The sequence below is a fragment of the Xiphophorus maculatus genome, chromosome 18, assembly GCF_002775205.1.
Source record: "Xiphophorus maculatus strain JP 163 A chromosome 18, X_maculatus-5.0-male, whole genome shotgun sequence".
Classification (NCBI taxonomy): domain Eukaryota; kingdom Metazoa; phylum Chordata; class Actinopteri; order Cyprinodontiformes; family Poeciliidae; genus Xiphophorus; species Xiphophorus maculatus.
In genome coordinates, this window is record NC_036460.1 from 20,808,311 (window position 1) to 20,829,050 (window position 20,740).

Below are 20,740 nucleotides of genomic sequence, written 5' to 3' on the forward strand. Positions count from 1 at the left end.
TGCCTAACCGGAAGTGCCTGAAGAATGTGATTTTAATTGATTCCCAAATTGAAATACAACGAAATTAGATCTAATTTGTCCATTATTGCCATTGTAATGATAATAATTAATGTTATTAAGTCGTGGCCACGATTTGTATTTTGTCCCAAGTCACCAAATGAGCTCTGTAAATTACACTGCTGCGCTACTGTGTGCTATGTAAAACAATAATAAATGACTAAATAAACCGCCGCCTTAACATTGTCTCACATGGATGACGTTTCTGTTTACCACTAAGGAACTGCCCCCCCTGGCTTCGTTGTAGCATTTTGTTTTCTAACCAAATATTCCAACAACTGCTTACCAGCCAGGTACGGCAGCTCTGTATATTGTTTATACACATTACTTAGACCGAAAACACGCCAAGTCCTTGTGTTGAGAGTTTAAACAAACGCTGAAGTTGATCCGTTGAGACGCCATGACAGTTTAGCTTGTTGCTCCACGTAAGAGCTAACTAGCCACTTGCTAACCAGTTAGCTAAACAGTGTCAACTGTCGAAACCTGCCTCTGCTTTTAAAGCTGCTCACTGGTTGTTATTCTATCTCTAGAGCAGCATGAAATAAAGCTAAAAGACGGCTAAATAAATGCAGGAGTTTTTGTTTAAAGTGACTAATATCGCGAGAAGACGGTTAATCTGTTGACAGGTGAGCAGCATGTAGAGTATGTAGCAATGAACGTTCTTTCTGTTTCATTTGGTAGATTCACACGGTCTCTTTATGTTTCACATCGAAAACCTTCAAATGTATTCAATAACGGGTCCATTTAAGCAGTATTTTGTGATGGTGTTCGTTTTTGTCAGCTTCCAACAAATGCTTTATTAGTTAATATTGGTACACTTGGTGCTAACGGCAGCATTATTATAGTAATTGGCTAGAACATGAAGTATAAAGTAAATCACTGTCACCAACTCAAATTGAGTTACGATAATTTCCCTTTTTTTAAAAAAATAAGAGAAGTCGAAACTTTTTGAGCATATGAAAAAACATTTGTCAAGGTTGTCACCTTATAAATTGCAACCACAACCTTGACTGTTTTGTTTTTGTTTTATTTTATGTGCTCAACCAACAGAAGATGGTGTCATTGTGAAGTGGAAGGAAAATTATACACGGTTTTACAAAATAATTGTAGTGTGGCATTTTACATGCTAATCTAATATGTAGAGTCTCTCACTGCAGACACAAATAACTTTGCTCAAAATGCTAAAATGAACGGTGATGGAATCACAGACGAGAAAGAGGAAAGTAAAGAATGTTACAACTGAGATTCACATCACAGGATTTCAATATTACAACCTTGATACGACCAAAATGTAGCTTCTTGGCCTCCATGCAAAACATGTTTATTGAAAAACTAACCCTGAACATACCGCTCAAAGGTAAAACATAGCCTTATCATGATGCAGGTCAGAGTCGATAGAAAGATGAACAGAGTTAAATATGGAACAATCCTGGAAAAAGAGCTGTTAGAGGTTGTAAGAGTTGGATTGAGGTTCACCATGAGAGGCTGTGATTACATTAACATGACATCTGGACCACAGTAATTACTTATGTGCTCATTTATTTCAGGGGTGTCGAACTCATTTTCGTTTTGGGCCAATTCAAGATCATGAATTCTCTTAAAGGGCTGGTTGTGCCAGAATGTGTTGATAAAACTTCTCCACAAACTTTAAAATATCAATGAATTCTAAAATGTTATTGAACATCTTTTCACTCCCTCCAGGATTTTGTGATTTTTTTGCAATAAAAATCAAAGTGTTTGTGGTACTAATTTTAAAATATTTGCAACAGTTGTGCTTATTTATGACAGTAAATGTGACTTTTATTACTCGCTGAATAGATCATGGACTATAATCAAACTAAATCAATTAAGGCTGAGGCAGCTGTTTTGATACAAGTAAGAAAGTCTTTGACAATTTTTGAGAAAAATCTGCAATAAACCCCCAATTATTAGCGCAAAGAATTGCAGGGATTTGCAATTCATTTTTCATGAATTTCCTCAAAAATTCTCAAGAAACTGGAGGGACTGATTGATATAATTTGGCAGTAAACAGATAAAACCTGCATTGATTTGATTGATAACATATTTAATCTCACTTAGTGTCTAGTCTAGAATCTAGAGGGCCACATAAAATGCTATGGCGGGCCGGATTTTGCCCACGGGCCTTGAGTTTGACATGAGCGATTTATTTGATCAATATTTGCTCTTCTGCATTACTCATAAGGGCTGTGATCTTAGATGGAGTGAGTGTTGAGCCCCAGTGAGATGACTGACCAGGGCAACAACAATCACAACATCTCCTGCAACCCCTTCGCTGCCCTCTTCACCTCACTGGCTGATGCCAAGCAGTTTGCATCAAGCCAAAACCCACAACAGCAACCGCAACCTTCTAAACCACCATGTGAGTAGAATTAAAAGTCAGTCCATTACAAAAGCCACACTGAATGTATACTTCAGAACTGTTTGTATCCATGTGTCTTTCTGATGTGTTATTTCTGTAGAGAAGTTGGATAAAGGTAATAAACATATTTCTATGTATTTATTTTGAAGGATAAAAGACATTATTTCGTCCCTGTCGTCTCAGTGAAACAGTTTTAGCTGAACCTCTATGGAGCTTCAGTACATAGAGGGTTTGTTCAGTATTCTTCTACTTTTAAGAGATGTTAGTTGTTTGGACCTTGCTGGGTTCCTCAGTTCATTTCTGCTGTTTCTTCATAAAAAAAGTCACAGCAGGTTTTAGCAAAACATCTGAAGCATATGTTGTTTATGCCAGTTGTTCAGTGGTAATAACAATCCAGACTAATCAAATAAAGTCCCAGTTTTTATAATGTAATTTCATCAACTGGTAAAAAGTTTTTAGTTGTTTGGACCTTGCTGGGTTCCTCAGTTCATTTCTGCTGTTTCTTCATAAAAAAAGTCACAGCAGGTTTTAGCAAAACATCTGAAGCATATGTTGTTTATGCCAGTTGTTCAGTGGTAATAACAATCCAGACTAATCAAATAAAGTCCCAGTTTTTATAATGTAATTTCATCAACTGGTAAAAGTTTAATATATTTACTACCTTGTTTTACTGTAGAATTACTTGACTGGAGGAATATTTGGGTTTTATTACATTTTTAAAACTATTTATTTATTTATTTATTGACCTACTTCCTTTACATACACACTTAAAATTTGCATAAATGGATTTGAAGCTTTTAATGATTCATTTGAGGGGTTTTTTTTCCCGATGTGAAAGTATTGTACAAGGTGGAATTTCAGTGAATTTTATAAACAGGAGTCGTACGCACAAGTTTCAGTCTATTGTGCATTTTCTCTTATCTACATAAGAACAGGCTAAAATATATACACGTTTACCAATATTTGCTTAAATTGTCCTTCACCAAGTCTCAGAGAAACTGATTTTTTCAGATATCAATAAGCTTCTGGCTAGATACTCACAACTTTTATTAGCAGGGTTGTGAAGAGCGGGTGGTTTTCTACTACGAACTCAATGGGTTTGAGCTTGAGGCCATTCATAAAGCTTTATGTTACCCTTCTTTATCCATTTCCAAACAACATTTAATTTGTGTTTGGTGAATAGTGTCAATGTTTCAATCATCATACTGACTGAAATTAGTGTTTTGAAGCTGATTTAAATCTGTGGAAGAAGCAAAGTTTTAGGGTGATGGCAAGGAGGCCTTCCAACCTCAAAGAGATGGAGACACCAGCAGAAACATCAAAAAAGTTGGTCAGCAGTCAATGCCAATAAAGATTTTTCCATTGTGAATGGTATAATAAATTTTTCACATGGCATTTCTTATTTGAATGCAAGTTTAAATATAAGTTTATACATTTTTTAAAATCTAAATTTATACTGATTTTACACAATTTTATGAGCTTTTGGGAGATCTTGTGTTGTTTTCTATCAGAAACAAACTTCTTGGTTGAATGAAAGTATCTTTTACTGTAATTTTGCCAGAGGTGTGAATAATTTTGCCACTCCACACCATTACACTGCCTCCATCAAAAGCTGTTTTGGCATTAGTTTAGAGGATTTGACATGTTTTTCATTGGCACAACTCACATAATCAACTTTGCTGCTTATTCCCACAAATTTATTTTTCGTATTAATAAACAGGTTTTCTAAAGGTATCAAATTTATTGCCATTGTCACAACAAATAATAACCAGTCAAACAGAAATGTGACTTTTTTAAAGAGTTTATGTGATGCTCTTAAAGTATAAAGTCACATATCATAAACACTTGAAGATTAAGAGGTTAATTAGTAATAATTTAAGCTTCCAAAGTCAATACAATCTTTTCATATGACCTCGCTCTGTCTGCTGTCACAGCGGAGGAGTTGGGAGGAAGTCGCTCAGAGTCGGAGGCCTCCGTCTCTGACAGCGTCAACGACAACGACTCCGCAGCAGAAATCAGTCGCTCCTTCCGGTCCCGGCAGGAGCTTTGTGAACAGCTCAATGTCAACCACATCATCCAGAGAATATTTCTAATCACGCTTGATAACAGTGAGTACAAGTTGATTATTTTGAGATCAAATTTGCTGGGTTAAAACACTCGCAGCCTGGAGTTCTGATATTGTGATGAATATGTCATGTTTTCAGAGGGTCAATGCTGTCTGGCAGCTTTTAAGATGCATTTGGCTTTAAGGTGACACCAGTTGGTAAAATCTTCTAGTATTTGGAAGATTTGTTTTATCCAAAAACCAAGGGATACTTAGTTAATTAGTGTGTCTTATTTGGTATTAACTCTAGCAGTATCTCAGGGAACTCCTCGGTTCTGAGATCACGATTGATGAGGTAAATTCTTCTCAGTCGGATGATTTTCCAACTGAGACGAGACAAGTCTGTCAAATGCAGTTAAAAAGTAATTCAATTGAATATTACCAGTAAAAGATGTTTTCCCTGGAGGTATTTCTTTCACATGAAAAGCACAGTTGAAAGCTAGAGGCTTTGCTGATGACAAGACTGATCATAAATAGTTGCAGGGTCTGTTTTGCTCTGGGGACGTTCTTGGATGCAGCTCATTATCTTTTAAAAGCCAAACTTGCCAGGCAGAAATGAGTCAACGCACTTACAGATGACACAAAGACCTCCACCGCTGCATGGCCTTGCTGTGAGCTGGCTGGGCCTCTCATCACACAGACTGTTCAAAAATGAGTCATGATGTTCAGAAAATGTATTATAGAACCTCCAACCCCCCAGCCACCTCCCCAATGCCGCCTGCACTCCACACACATTTCCTGCACGAGTGAGTCTTCACCTCTGTGTTGTAAATAAATGCTGTGCTTTTGGTTCCTTTGTGTTTTATATCAGGAGTCCCTTTCACCACAACCCAAAGATGCTGGACCAGATGGAGATATGACAACCAAAGCATGGATGGACCCATGATTTGTTACTAGACAAAATTACTTTGTTGAGCTTTATATTATGTTAGGACGTTATTCCCTCATCAAAAACATACCTGTGTTTCTTTGAGGAGTCCTTGAATCTCCCGTGGCAACCATTCAGGGGCGCCTAATGCTGCGTTCACACCAAACGCGTCGAGGGCCCGTCATGGCACGTTTTTGTGTGTCTAGCATGGCGCGATTTGAAACTTTTGACACATCAAGCGTGTCCGACAAATAGGCCAGCAATGGAAAACAACAGGTAGAGCAACTTTGATGCGTCTGACGTGCCCTTGACGCACATCCACATAGACTTTGAATGTAAACCAGATGCACAAAACGCTTGGTGTAGAGCAAAAATGTCAAGCGTCTGCATTCAAAGTGCACACACGTCGAACACGTGTAACGTGCTTGGTGTGAGCGCACCATAAGGGCTTGCTCATACGATCTGTTGCCTATTTATCCAAAGCTCTGCCTCGGAGCCTCCAGCTGAATTCCCACCCATACAGAGATCCCCTCTCCTGCAACTCCTCCACTCAGCTCCTTCAGCAGTTACCAAACAACTTGTGGAAGTGGTAGTCTGCTGAGTTTATTATACAAACTACTTCTCACACTCCTAAGAATGGTTGTAAGCGGCATAATGGAGGAGCATTGGCGTGATGATGTGTTCAAGGGCAGTGTTGGAAAGGGTTGGAGCTTCTTAAAGAGGGAGAGGCCCAATTCCAAGGGGTCAGCTATGTTGCAAAGTCAAATTTCTTTTAAGTTATGTTTGAGTCTTGTTTTATTCTTTACTTTATGTCAAGTTTAAAATATATCAATATTTTCATTTTGGGATTTTTTTTTTTCACACTAGGCGATCCCAGTCTGAGAGGAGGCAATGGGATCCCTCCTCGATGCGTTTACCTGGAAGAAATGGCTGCAGATCTGGACGGCCAGGATTGGCTGGACAGGGACAACATAGAGCAGGTTAAAAACCATGTTAAACATTATAGATAGCACAATTTGTAAAGATATGTTTTTATTTCAGCATGACTGCAGCTGTTTCAATTGAAATTTCTGGTATATTTCCGGCTTTTCTTTTTAACTATTATTTCATATACAGTGTGTGCTTTTATTTGTCACCTGTTTGCTGGTGTAGACCAGGAACTACCTTACTGAGGGACAAAAAACTCTATTCTGTTCTAGTCTAGTCATTATTATATATCCTTTTGCTAGTTTTTCATGAATTGTTGACAAAAGCCACAGAAAATATCAAATGATCTAATTAGAGCCTGCTGAGTTATCGGCTCTGATTTCCTTAATTTTGGGAGATCGTGATCGGTCGATACTTACATGTGGAGCCAATTTTATCCACCGATTTACCTCTGCAAAGGTCCAAAAATCAACGACTGTCCTCTTCTGCTGTGCCGTGAGAGAGGTTTGACTGACAGGCCGGCCCACCAAGTCATGTCTGCATGTTTGTAGTTAATAATAGTCACCCCACTGTTGCTAATTGACGATTTTCTTGCTATGTTTAGTAACATTTCAGGCATAAAAATTAGTGTTGGACAGAATTTAAATCGTCGGGTTAGCATTTTTAAAGATTGGTAATTGATGATCAGCCAGAAAATTACAATTGGTGCACCCCTAAATCATATATTATTTTGTAAAAATGTTTAAGCTGCACTCTACTTCCATTGATTTTGATTCAGTTTATAGAGCATTTCGTTTTGTAACAATGTCTTTCGCCTTAGAAACATGAATGTAATGAGCTCAGAGGTGTTTTTTCTTCCCCTTTAGGCTTTGTTTAACCGCCTGCTGCTCCTGGAGCCAGGAAACCATCTCATCTACATGACCTCCTGCAGTGCAGTGAACCTGTCGGCTGACCGGGACGCTGGAGAGAAATGTGCCATCCCTTACCTCTTTGCTTCTTACCAGAGGGCAAAGGAGGAGGTGCTCTTTTTTTCCTTTAAAGAATCCTCAAACTCTTTACAGCAACTGGAGCAAACTCATCACTCATCTTCCAAAGTAACTTGATGAATTCCTTTTTGTTTTTGCACCAGTTGACAAAAGTCCCAGAAAAATTACATTCAGTTGCCATATGCTGCAAGAACCTGACGGTGTCCAACGCGCGCACCGTTCTACTCACCCCAGAGATTTACGTCAACCAGAACATCTACGAGCAGCTTCTTGACCTGTGGCTTGAAGGTTTCAAAGCAGCACGTAGGTCCATCTTTGGAGTTAAGAGTCCTGACTGTATCAGTTTTACTTTCATCTTCGTCTGCGCTCAGTAAAATATTCTTTCCACACACTCTTGGTGTTTCAGGGCCCGAGGAGGTGATTGAGTTCGTGGAGGAGGTCATTGCTGGCATACTCTCTGACCAAGAGGTGCGTACCTTTGAGGAGGTGGTAGTTCCGGTCTTTGATATCTTCCAGGGGCGCATCAAAGACTTGGACCTTTGCCAGCCTCTGCTCTACGACTACCTGGATGTTCTCCTCTATTTTTGTCACAATAAGGATATCGCCAAGGTCAGAAGACAAAACCAGACGTGTAATTTGAGTCACATTTTCACGAGACCGTCCTTTAGTATCATCCTGTCTGTTCCTGTTTGGTGTTTGCAGGTGTTGATGGAGCACATTCAGCCCAAAAACCCAGCTAATGGTCTGCAGTACCAGAACAGCCTGCTGGGGATGATTTTGAACATATCCTGCTTGCTGAAAACCCCGGGGGTTGTAGAGGGACATGGCTACTTCCTGAACCCTTCTCGCTCCAGTGCCCAGGAGACAAAGGTCCAGGAAGCCAACATTCACCAGGTATATGGCCATAATCAGTTTGTTTTGTTGGAATTTTTACGAGAAGGAAACTAAGCTTTGCTTTCTTCTTGTTGCAGTTTATGGGTCAACTTCATGAAAAACTGCACCAGATCTTGAAGAGTTTGCTGCAGCGGTCCGGTGAGACTCGCCACTTGCTGCTGACCTGGCTGGGCGGGTGTCTGCAGGCGAACGCAGGTCGTGCTAAGATATGGGCCAACCAGGTGCCAGAGCTCTTCTTCCAAATGTACGCCTCCGATGCATTTTTCCTCAACCTGGGGGCCGTTCTGCTGAAGCTGTGTCAGCCGTTCTGCAAGCCCCGTTCACCCAAGCTGCTAGCCTTCGACCCGACATACTGCGCTCTCAAAGACCTGAGCGAAGAAGACCGGCGTAATCGCAACGTCCACGCAAGAGGTCATTATATGAGATGTCAAAGTTTTCACACTCTGCCTCTGGAGCTTTTTCGCATTCATGTCACGTCACAGCAACAAACTTTAATGGATTCAATTGGAATGTTATGTGACAGACCTACACAAACAAGCACATAATTGTGCCATAAAATGAAAAAGATGCAACACATATTTACACCAAAGCACACAGCAGGCAAATGTGACCCAAGTCCACTTTTTTTGCTCACATGTCACCTATATCTGACATTTCACGGCAGTCTGAACAGCCCAATTCTGATCTTTTATTCCCACAACATCTGTGCCACTTGCATATGTGGTACTAATTCCAATACTTAATTGATTGTTTTCAAAACGGCTTTATGCAGCGTAAAAGGACATGTCGCATTTTATCTGACCTAATTCTACACCAGAAGAAGCCAGACTTTAATGGTAAACCTACGGAGGAAGTTTGTGTCAGTGAAGCATTTCACAAATCCCACAACCTCTGGCCCTGACTACTCATTTAACCGGGTCACTTTAGGTCGTAAACCATTCACACACACAAGTGTAGTTGACATCTCATTTAATTAGTAGTCTGAACAACCACGCAAAGAAAGCAATATGTATTTCAGCTGTTGGAAGTGAGCATCAAGACCTGCTGCATGAACGCAGCCAAAGACACTCGCATTCACACAGTCGGGTCATTTGGCAAACTGGGGTAAAAATATTTTGAAAGTCACGCATCTGTTTTTGTTGGTCTATTTATTACATATAATCTTCTCTCATAAAATACATAAAGTTTTGTTTTTGTAAAGTTACAAGATATGAAAAAGTTCTATGGTTCTGAATATTTTGTAAAGCACTTTATGAATTTGTTTTGGTGTAGCGGCTGCCTGTAGTTTTTGAAGGAACAATTGTTAACATTAATACTAATTACCAAGTAAATATTCTTTTGCCAGGTCTTGAGAAGGAGACCTGCTTGATCCCTTTACCCCCTCAGCAGCAGGTGGAATCTGCACGAACCTACACCCTGCTGACTGAAAACCTCGTCTTCACACAACTCACCCTGCATCTTGGCTTTCACCGGTACGAATCAGTTAACAGTATCTTATAACAGCAATTTCCCAATTTTAGACAAAACGCTTTCATTTGTTTTCTCTTCCTGTATTAAATCCTGTACTTGTGTGGCGTGTGTGTGTCCGCTCAGACTCCATGAGCAGATGGTCAAGATGAACCAGTCACTCCATCGGCTCCAGGTGACCTGGCAGGACGCCCAACGCGCGGGCAGCCCGCTGTCCGAGCAGCTCCTGGAGCAGTTTGAGCGTCTGATGATCGTGTATCTGTCAACCAAAGCTGCCACGACGCAGCCCGCCATGCTGCAATGTTGCCTTAACCTGCAAGCTTCCACTGCTGCTCTGCTTGTTCAGCTGAGCATGGGAAACCAGGGGCCCGAACATGTAGCACTCAGCTTTCCCCTGGCGTCCCTGCACAACACCATGCTCTGCTACGTACCGGGTATGTCGGAGTCAGAGGCTTGGCTGAGGAATAATATCAGAAAGGCCAGCTCTGTGAGGAATTTTAAAATGGTTGCAGCTGTTCATGTAATGTGGCTGTGGTTAGTTACTGATAACATGCTCATTGAGTAAATCTGAAAGTCCCTGAACACAACAGCCGTGCGTAAACCTGGACTATTTTTATTTTTTCTCAGAGTTTTTTGCAGAAAACATGGGAGACTTCTTCATCTTCCTGCGCCGCTTTGCAGACGAGATCTTGGAGACCTCCACGGAAAGTCTGGAGCAGATACTTAACTTCATAACTGTCTTCATGGGAAACGTGGAGAAGTATGTGACAATTATTTCATTGATCGATTATCCTGATGATTAATTTGTGAATCACATTTGAAGAAACTGCCATGTTCTGCAGATTTTTCATGTAACCTCTTAAGCTTATTTTACATAAAAATGCAAATAATTAAAAATAGTAATTCCTTTTCAAATAAGAAAACCACAATTTCCTTGCCTAAAATGCAACAAGATTCCTATAGTGAACACTTCATCTGTAGCAAAGGATGCATCTGCAGCTAAATAGATCCTTCTAACATAAATGTGTGAAGAGCTCAGGCCTTTCTGCTTGACTTGGCATTGATACAATGTAGAACTTATTTATTGATTATTTTATAGGTGCCTAATAAGAGATTTTTACAGAATCTGGACTAGGTGAAGCTAAAACCACCACTAGATCAGTTCTGAGTAGTAGAACAGGTTTAAAGAAAAAAAAAAAAATATATATATATATACACATATCTTTCAACTTGTTTCTGTGATCCCCCATGTTTGAAATGTGAACCAGGATGAAGAATCCCCATTTAAGAGCAAAGCTTGCAGAAGTGTTGGAAGCCGTGATGCCTCACATGGAGCCGTTGGCTCCTGGTGCTGCTCAGCCCATCGTTTTCCAGAGGGAGAGAGTTTTCTGCTCCTACGCCCATGCACCTCAGCTGGCTGAGGCCCTCATCACTGTGTTTGTCGACATTGAATTTACAGGTAGGTAAAAGTTCATTTCCTAGGGTTAAATTTGTCCACGTCTTTTATCTAGCAGAACCATCTTCTGATATTGTATTTCCGTCATTACTACTGATTTTAAACAATTATTTAAGACTACGATTAAATTAGCCTCGTCTGAAAAGATAGGTCAGAGGTGAAAACAAGATCTGGATTAAAGTTGGATGTTTCACATAATCTGTGAGTTTGCATTAATTGTGCGGGTTTACCTGTGAGTTCTACTGAAAATATGAGAATCTGCTTGGTGTAAAACAAGTAGAGTTTAGCTTGTTAACTTTTCTTTTCATTTATTATCCAGGTGACCCTCATCAGTTTGAACAGAAATTCAACTACAGGAGACCGATGTATCCGATTCTGAAGTACATGTGGAGCAAAGACAGCTATAGAGAGAGCATCAAGGTGAATAAACAAATTATGTCTGAACCTAACCTATCTCAATGCCTTGCATTTTTATGTAAAAGGATTGGTATTACTTTATAACTAGACACTTGGATGTTTTTCTGACTTTGAAGAGTTCTTGTATGATTTCCAGTTTGGTTGTTTTGCTGTCCCAGTATAGCATCATTAAGCCCCGTAGTTGACGTTACACAGAATATTAGTTTGTGCTTCAACTCAGTTTTGTTCAGTTTAGTTCAGTTTACCAATGCATTGTTTAAGTGAGCTCAATTTTGTTCATAACTCTTCAGCTATGTTTAATTCGATTCTGTTCAATTCAGCTCAGTTAAATTCCTCTGAACCTTTGTTTTCTTCACAGCAATAATAAAAAATTATAAGAAATTACTAGCTGGTCCAAACATAGCAAGCTAAATTTGGTCTTATTCACTTCAGTAATTCAGTAAAAAAAAGACAGCAGGAAAGGTGAACATGATGGTTGGGATAACAGCATGAAAATAAGCTTTAACTGTCTTGCTGACGTTCATAACAGACATTGATGTAAAGCTTTCAAAGATAATGCAGAGTTGATGATCTGGCCGGCTTTTAATTTGAAAATGTAGATGTTTGGTCACAGAGCAGGTGAACTCTGATAATTTATTTTATAGTTTTAAAGTTAATTTCAGAGGAATAAAAACCTTAACCAAGAATAAACAAAGGGGTGCAAAAACATCTTCTTCTAGTTCAGTGGTGCTTTCTTAAATTTTTCCAATGTTCTAAACACACTAAAAAGTAAGAAAGATGTTGGTTAAATAGGAGTCTGAATTAAAGTGTTTCTAATTCCATGTAAGATTATATGCTTTGTTATGCTTGTTTCAGCATTTGGCAAACTATGCATCCGAGAACCTGGAGGCCATGAACCCCCCTCTGTTCCTCAGGTTCCTCAACCTGCTCATGAATGATGCCATCTTCTTATTGGATGAGGCTATTCAGGTGGGATGATGGAAATTTATTCTCAATATACAACACATGAGAACACATTTATTCCTCGTACTGGGAACCCCAATCATTAATTGTGATGTCAAAATAACTAAACTTAGTTTTTATTTTTTGTTTTTCTGTAGTACTTGAGTAAAATTAAGATTCTGCAGCTTGAGCGTGACAGAGGGGAGTGGGAAAGCCTGGCCCCTGATGCCCGAAGAGAAAAAGAGTCAAGCTTGCAGATGTTTGGACAACTGGGACGCTTCCACAACATCATGTCCAATGAGACTATCGGCACACTGGCCTTCCTTACCTCAGGTCAGGCAGGACAAAAAACCCACTTTTAACCCTTATTAAATGTAATCTCTCCAAATATTCAAATGATAAAATTTTACCTGAAAATGTTAAGAGACATGCACCAAACAACTACAGAGAACATTTTATAATTCAGTGAAGGACAATGTTCAATAAACTTTAATAAAAGATGCTTTGCACCAGATTTAGGTTATGTTAGTTTCTATCTGTAGTCTCCGAGAAAGAGAGAATGTTGTTTTTAGAATGACTTTTAAGTATTACACCTCGTATCAAATATTGCAGTCTTTTATAATAATGTGTAAAGTAAGAAAAGGGGCACAGTCAAGTTAAGTTTCTACTTCTGGCTACCTCCTTTTTAAATAAATAGTTATCTAAATATATATCATGATATTTGAAATCTTTATAATAAATAAATAAGCCAAATTAAATTAAACATTTACCTTAATTGTCCTTTAGAAAGAAAGTTTTGACATTTTCTTTTAAAATAAAATGTTGTTGCCATTGGCAGTTTTCTGGGTTATTGGCACATTTTTCTTTTTTAGAGTTGGAAAATAATACATTTCTTTTTTAATTTTTTTAAGTTTAAACAAATGTTATGGTCACTGGCAGCCCTAAACCCTAATTGGACAGAATCTCGTCCCCAGATAAAATACCAACACCATCTGGGAAGAAAGTATTTGTATTGGGGGACATCCCACAGTTACACAGGAATCTGTAGCAGCCATTTCAATTTGTAATGGCTGCTACAACCATTACAAACTGGGAACATCAATGTCAAGGGTGGAAAACACTTATATTGTTGGGCAAACCCCAGATTAGTTAGATTAGCTAAATGGTGTTTTTGGTACATAACACAGCTTTGGAGGACATGGATGCAAAATCAGGCTGAGATTTTTAAAAATTGATTGTGACACTTATTAAAGTGTTCATTTTCTGTTTCAATTATTTTCCTCTAAAACTCACCTAAAAGATGTGTTGGAATTAGACATCAGAGTGTTTCAAAGGGTTAACTAAGCTATATGTGCCCTAAATAATTTATTCTTCTGTGCTTTTGTTCTGTTTCCATCCCTCGTTCAGAGATCAAGGGCATCTTTGTGCACCCATTTCTGGCTGAGAGGATCATCTCGATGTTGAACTACTTTTTGCAGCACCTGGTTGGTCCAAAGATGGGTGCACTTAAAGTCAAGGACTTCAGTGAGTTTGACTTTAAGCCACAGCAGCTCGTTTCTGACATCTGCACAATCTACCTAAACCTGGGGTATGTTACAAAGATTCATCTGTCATAAATTGATCTGATAAAGTAAATAATCTCTTAAATGGTTTTTGTTGTATTTATTGACACTTTGTTGAGCATTAAAATTTGTGTTTTCTCCATGTGGGAGAGATCGATTTTGTAGTAAAAAGTTAATTTCTGAGTAAAATTTGAACATGACGCATTTGTCTTTTGCAGTGATGAAGAAAATTTCTGTGCCACAGTCCCGAAGGATGGACGATCGTATTCGCCGACACTTTTCTCCCAGACTCTTCGTGTGCTAAAGAAGATCAACAAGCCTGGTGACATGATTGTGGCGTTTGGACTCCTTGCAGATAAAATTAAGGTATCTTTTTCTCCTGTAGGATGACAGAAATATATATTTTTTTCAGTGTCAAAAAAAAAAAAATAGAAGCAGCAATTATTATTTATTTATTTCATGGGTCACTTGTTTTTAGTCCCATGCAGACAGGCAGCAGCAAGAAGAGGAAACATATGCAGATGCTCCAGATGAATTCTTGGACCCCATCATGTCCACCCTGATGTCGGATCCTGTTCTTCTTCCCTCTTCTAATGTTACTGTAGATCGTTCCACTATAGCAAGACATCTCCTCAGGTTCGTAACTTCCGGGAAAAAAGAAAAACACCATGTCATTCATTTGTTTAAATGCCATTTTTACAGTCTTTCCTTTTGTAGATTAGTGATGGGACGGCAGTTCATTTGAGTGTACTGAATCTCTAGAATCAGTTCACTCAAATGATCTATTCACCGGATCACACAGTTCATTTCTGCAGAGTGAAACAGTTCCTCTTCCACCATGATCTCCGTACCGCCCTGAGTCGTTCATGCTGTGACACAGCACCAATCCAGCACATTGCGTCGCTCGCTTGGTTTTTACAAGCTAACTGCTAATATTGTGTCTTGACTCAGGGATTACACAGTCTGAAAATATCCTGATTCATGCTGTGCAGTGCTGACTGTGACAAAATTACAAACAGAAATTCTACATTTCTGGTAGAATTGAGGTTAAATGTTTTAACTTTTGCTACAATTTTGACCAACATTGTTACCCTGATTCAAATCAGCATCGGCACGCTGTCTCACCAGAAGAGCCTAATTTATACAAATGAGCCATTTAGTGGTTGTTGTTTTAGCCCCAAAAGACTCACTCTTGCTACACGTTTTGTTTCTTAAGGAAGTCAGAATGCTAATTGGGGCCTGCCATGCAAAGCAATGGCAGGAACCTATTACTATTGTCGGAGAGAAGCGTCTCTTTATTATAATTCTTTATTTTTCTTCCGTAACCGTTAATGCGGCTCATACCGCTGGGTGCACACCTACAAATGAGGTATCAAAACGTGCAGAAAATTCACGCCATTGGAGCTATTACTTGTGGTGGGATTTGGGGTAAACGTGGCGACATAATTCGCAAAAAACTACGAAAAAAACCCCATTATAACTCAATGGGAAAAATCCTAGAAATACCCTATTTTTGAGGATTTGCTGTGTCGTCACAAATTCACCTAGAAATGCCATTCAAATTTCATTTTGTAGATACGTCTGTGATCTCTTCGAAAGTGAAGACGGCTCGTCGATACCAGTTACGGTTTGTCCACAATTTGCCTCTAAGCGACCCAAAGTTTCTCATTTTTCTTCAAATTAGAGTGACAGCCCATCTCGGTTCATATCTGGGCACAACATTTCTTTCTCTCATCGCTGTAAATGCTCTGAGTGAGGTACAGATATGAATCTCGGGACTATCGCAGAAGACACATTGAACTGTCATACGCTTAAAACGCTTTTCGAATATGTATTACGGTTCCCGAACAAGAAGGATTTGTTTCCAATGCTTTTTTTCAGTAAAGTGTGTTTGCTCAAACACACAATTGTGTGTTTGAGCATGTATGACTCACAGCTCACACCTGCTGAGACCATTATTTACCATAGCAACGGAACTCAAGAGGCTATTGGCTGCTGATTTGTACTACAAATACGCATCACTGTAGTTCTATCTACCCTCAGTTGAAACAGATCAGGACTGAGAACTGGCCTTTAGAACTACCTGCTGCTATGGGCTGTATATAACTGATTTAACTCAGTAACTGTTACACATGGGATTAGTTTGGAACTTTAAAATTAAGCATACTGAAAATTTCAAAATAAAAGCCTTGAATATTTTACATGACGTAATTGCTCTTTTTGGCCGTATATGACTTTTTCATCCAAAGCAATGTTACACATGGGATTAGTTTGGAACTTTAAAATTAAGCATACTGAAAATTTCAAAATAAAAGCCTTGAATATTTTACATGACGTAATTGCTCTTTTTGGCCGTATATGACTTTTTCATCCAAAGCAATGTTACACATGGGATTAGTTCGGAACTTTAAAATGGAGCATAATAATAATTTCAAAATAAAAGCCTTGAATATTTTTACATCAGGCAATTGCTGTTTTTGGCTCTATGTGACTTTTTCATCCAAAGCACTGTTACACATGGGATTAGTTTGGAACTTTAAAATTAAGCATACTGAAAATTTCAAAATAAAAGCCTTGAATATTTTTACATGACGTAATTGCTCTTTTTGGCCGTATATGACTTTTTCATCCAAAGCAATGTTACACATGGGATTAGTTCGGAACTTTGAAAATGGAGCATAATAATAATTTCAAAATAAAAGCCTTGAATATTTTTACATCATGTAATTGCTCTTTTTGGCTTTATTTGACTTTTTCATCCAAAGCACTGTTACACATGGTATTAGTTCAGAACTTTAAAATGAAGCGTAATGAAAATTTCAAAATAAAAGCCTTGAATATTTTTAAATCATGTAATTGCTGTTTTTGGCTTTGTATGACTTTTTCATCCAAAGCACTGTTACACATGGGATTAGTTTGTTACACATGGGATTAGCTTAACAAAAATTTCAAAATAAAAGCCTTGAATATTTTTACATGACGTAATTGCTCTTTTTGGCTTTATTTGACTTTTTCATCCAAAGCACTGTTACACATGGTATTAGTTTGGCCCTTTGAAATGAAGCATCCTGCAAATTTCAAAATAAAAGCCTTGAATATTTTTACATGACGTAATTGCTCTTTTTGGCTTTATTTGACTTTTTCATCCAAAGCACTGTTACACATGGTATTACTTTGGCCCTTTGAAATGAAGATTAACAAAAATTTCAAAATAAAAGCCTTGAATATTTTTACATCATGTAATTGCTCTTTTTGGCTTTATTTGACTTTTTCATCCAAAGCACTGTTACACATGGTATTAGTTTGGCCCTTTGAAATGAAGCTTAACAAAAGTTTCAAAATAAAAGCCTTGAATATTTTTACATCATGTAATTGCTCTTTTTGGCTTTATTTGACTTTTTCATCCAAAGCACTGTTACACATGGTATTAGTTTGGCCCTTTGAAATGAAGTTTAACAAAACTTCCAAAATAAAAGCCTTGACAACATTTTAAATCGTACCGAACGGTGCACGTCCGCCTCGCTTAACGTTCTTGCGGTTCTCCGCGTGCCACTGATCACGTCGCGGCGTTCTTTAGCGTCGACGCCGATTTGTGGCGTGACGACGCCGGGCCCATGCCCGACGGGCGCGCCTTGGCAGGCCCCGGCTAAATTTCTTCCGAAATTTTCTAGTATATAAGCTGCTATTTATTGGAATGAGACTGAGGGAAAATTGAGTTGCTGCTGCAGCTACTTATTGTGGCTATACAAGGAGTTATTGATTTATTTAGTAACGTGATCCGCAGACCGGCAGATATTTCTTTCAGACAGTGATCAAATACAAGTTAAAAACAAAAAGAAACTTTATGCTCACAAACAACGTGTGGTTGCCTCAATGGTCCGCTTGCCTGCTCACTGCTCAAGCAATGTAGCTTCATTATGGCATGAACTGTGTTGTGCCACAGACAATTCATTCCTTGAAGTAACTACTGAAGGTAGTTGTTTCCCTTGAAGCCCCATCCTGGGGCAAAAAAAATAAAATATATAGAATAGAGACTTTTCTCTTTGGTTGAGGAGAAATCCACTGTATCATCAGCACCAAAAGTTGAAGTGAGAGTTAAAGAGAAAAACACTTAGTTTTTCTATATAACAAAAAGTCACAAATCTTAATGTTGAAAGGATCTGTAATTTTTGTTTCCTGTTTACATTTATTTTTTAGATTAAGATAAAGTATAATATTGGCCCTTCACTGTACTATAAGCTATTTTTCTGACATTTAATCAACTCTTAAAACTGTGAATGCAGAAATTGAAAATTGAATTGCTAAAATTGTGACTTCTTGTTATTGTAATGTCCTCTGTGCAGCGACCAAACCGACCCTTTCAACCGCAGTCCTCTCACCATGGACCAGATCAAGCCGAACACGGAGCTCAAAGAGCAGATCTCACAGTGGTTGGAGCAGCACAGGCAGGACAAGCAGCAGCAGGGACCCAGCGGCTAGTCCCACAGTGGAAATACAGTGACTTCTCCCTTCGTTGTTTTGCTCCTTTGCTTCAGTGGCAAATCCACAGTATGCTTTCCTCTGTGGATTTCTTCTTACTTTTCTGCTATAGTATATAATGGACTCTCTCTCTGACAACAGTCCATGCAAACTTCACTTTAAAATCAATAAACTATAGCTGTGCTCCTCGCAAGGTGCCCTGTCAGGTTAACATGTGCAGAAAGAGGCTGCTTCTGCTTGTGCAGTTATCACAGTGGGATTTAGAGCCAGAAGCAGCAGTTCAGTGTGAACCTCCGATCTGACCTTTTTACAATGCAAGGTAAGTATTTTAGACAAGTCATGGGTTAATAATATAGAAGCACGAGGTGTTTAACATTTCAAACTGAATTTATCCTTGTGAAGAATACCATACGCTCAATACTCCGTACGTTTGCACTTGTTGGTTAAACGTCAATTGGCAGGCTCTTTGTAAATAAAATTGGCAACGTAACATAAAACTAAACGTTCATAGATTTTAATTGATTAACAATAAAGTTCTACATTTAGGCATTAAAAACCTTAAACGTTGCATTTGTGTTTTAACAGATTATAAGGACATTTTTTAAGTGGGGTTTTATGAAGTGTATTGATCAGTGTGACTTCAATTTCCTGAATGTGGCATGAGGGATTCTCATTGGAAAGTCAAACTAAAAGCAACTCAGAATGTGGCCTAAACAAGAGTAAATTTTGCTACAGAACAAATGAAAACATAATTTTGAGCTAATTCGCCAGGATTTTTTTCAGATTCTTTTCAGGTTTGGGTTCTGTTCATCAACTTCAGGTTATACACTTTCTTCTCATGAGTACTCCACGCAACCACTCCCCCCCAAAAAAATCTAAGTTTTCCTTTAAATATTTTCCTGCTTAAAAAGAAATCTTTCTTGTTGGGTGGAAGGTCTTTTTGTATAATAGTAGAGTTGGTCTAAAATTACATTTTTCAGAGCATTTGCCAGCTTTTCAAGACAACCTGGCCGACTAGCTTCATGTGTGAAATTATGGATCATCTCTGTCAGACACCTAGCAGTGGTAACGGAGGACTCCTTAGGTGGTCTTGGCCCAGACAGACAGGAAAATGCGATCCAGATTTTATTGTATGTCATCACTGTAACAGAATCCACTTGCCTGTGTTGTCGTCTTAGGTTTGTTTCTCTGACTTGATACAGATTCAAGTTATTTCCATTTACAACCACACTTATTTGAACTAAAAAGCAAAAGAAGAGCTATTGTTACCCCTTTTCATCCTGTAAAGCAAAACTTACCAGATCATAACTGGTGAACCCTTTGAGCACTTTTGCTTTTGGTTTAAATGTAGTGCATTAACATTTGAGCAAACAGTCGATCGGTAGAATTGGTGCCTAAAATCCAGAGCTCTGCTGTAAATCTCAGTAAATGAGTTTCAAACCTTTAACATGCACATGCTAATTTGTTTCTGTGAATTTAAGCAGCTTTGCAGAAGATTGTTGTAAAAGAAAAGTAGATTACATCTTGTTTGAGTGTATTTGAGTTAAAGAGCTTTAACTCAAGTAGGAGGTGATAAAATGTGAGGAGTGGCTTTGTTGGCACGCTTTGATTCTGTTTTAAATATTTACCATCCTAATGGTCTCATGGTTTAAATTACAATGCAATACTTTTGTTTTAAATGTGATTTTTTTAAAAATATTTTGGATGTACAAAATGATTAAGAAATAAACTTATGTAAATTATAAGAGACATTTAGTAATTCTGTGACTATATCAACTTATTGATATGTGTATAAATTGAGGTTCTATTTTTCAGAAATTGTAGCATGTAAGGAAACGGAGCAAAAACATATTTTACAAATAAGTTTAACATAAACGTTCTGTTTGTATTTATGAAAATCCTGCTCCTCAAAAATCAAGATGTTTAAAGATTTGGGATGAATTTACTGGTAGCACTTTGACACACCGACTATTTCCCAACTAGACTTCTTAAAAATATTTTAACATTTGTTATTCATACAGTTTTTGGAGTGTAAACTTTAATATAAATCTGAAAATCTGTTTTGTTTATTCAATCATAAATATAAACAATATTTTATATCATAATTGCCTATTTTTTAGCTCAAGCTAGGAGTTTAAGACCTTTGAAATGAATATGTTGAAGGACAGGGAGGTTCTGGGGCGGTCACAGAGTGGGTGACC

General features: G+C 38.3%; 1 protein-coding gene across 4 annotated transcripts; it reads left to right on the forward strand.

Annotated features, from left to right (window-relative positions):
* Nucleotides 1-254: 254 nt before the first annotated feature.
* Nucleotides 255-20,288, forward strand: ube4a (ubiquitination factor E4A). 4 transcript variants are annotated; one of them, XM_023351031.1, is made up of 20 exons: nt 255-350; nt 2,261-2,437; nt 4,372-4,545; nt 6,277-6,389; nt 7,203-7,355; nt 7,466-7,625; nt 7,729-7,931; nt 8,025-8,216; nt 8,294-8,627; nt 9,562-9,688; nt 9,810-10,117; nt 10,311-10,443; nt 10,952-11,142; nt 11,459-11,559; nt 12,412-12,525; nt 12,657-12,831; nt 13,906-14,086; nt 14,279-14,426; nt 14,539-14,696; nt 18,404-20,288. In XM_023351031.1, the coding sequence occupies exons 2-20, from the start codon at nt 2,302-2,304 to the stop codon at nt 18,537-18,539; spliced, it is 3,237 nt and encodes a 1,078-aa protein (XP_023206799.1). In that variant the 5' UTR covers nt 255-350; nt 2,261-2,301; the 3' UTR covers nt 18,540-20,288. The 4 variants fall into 4 exon arrangements, with proteins under 4 accessions (XP_023206799.1, XP_023206800.1, XP_023206801.1 ...); XM_023351032.1 differs by having other exon boundaries at nt 2,275-2,437; XM_023351033.1 differs by lacking the exon at nt 255-350 and adding an exon at nt 380-683.
* Nucleotides 20,289-20,740: the final 452 nt, after the last annotated feature.

Excerpts from the sequence above, each read along its gene's own strand:
- ube4a (XM_023351031.1), top strand. The coding sequence starts at position 2,302 with ATGACTGACCAGGGCAACAACAATCACAACATCTCCTGCAACCCCTTC. Across the intron at positions 7,932-8,024 it reads ACAATAAGGATATCGCCAAG|GTGTTGATGGAGCACATTCA; the intron begins GTCAGAAGACAA and ends TGGTGTTTGCAG. Across the intron at positions 9,689-9,809 it reads CTGCATCTTGGCTTTCACCG|ACTCCATGAGCAGATGGTCA; the intron begins GTACGAATCAGT and ends GTGTCCGCTCAG.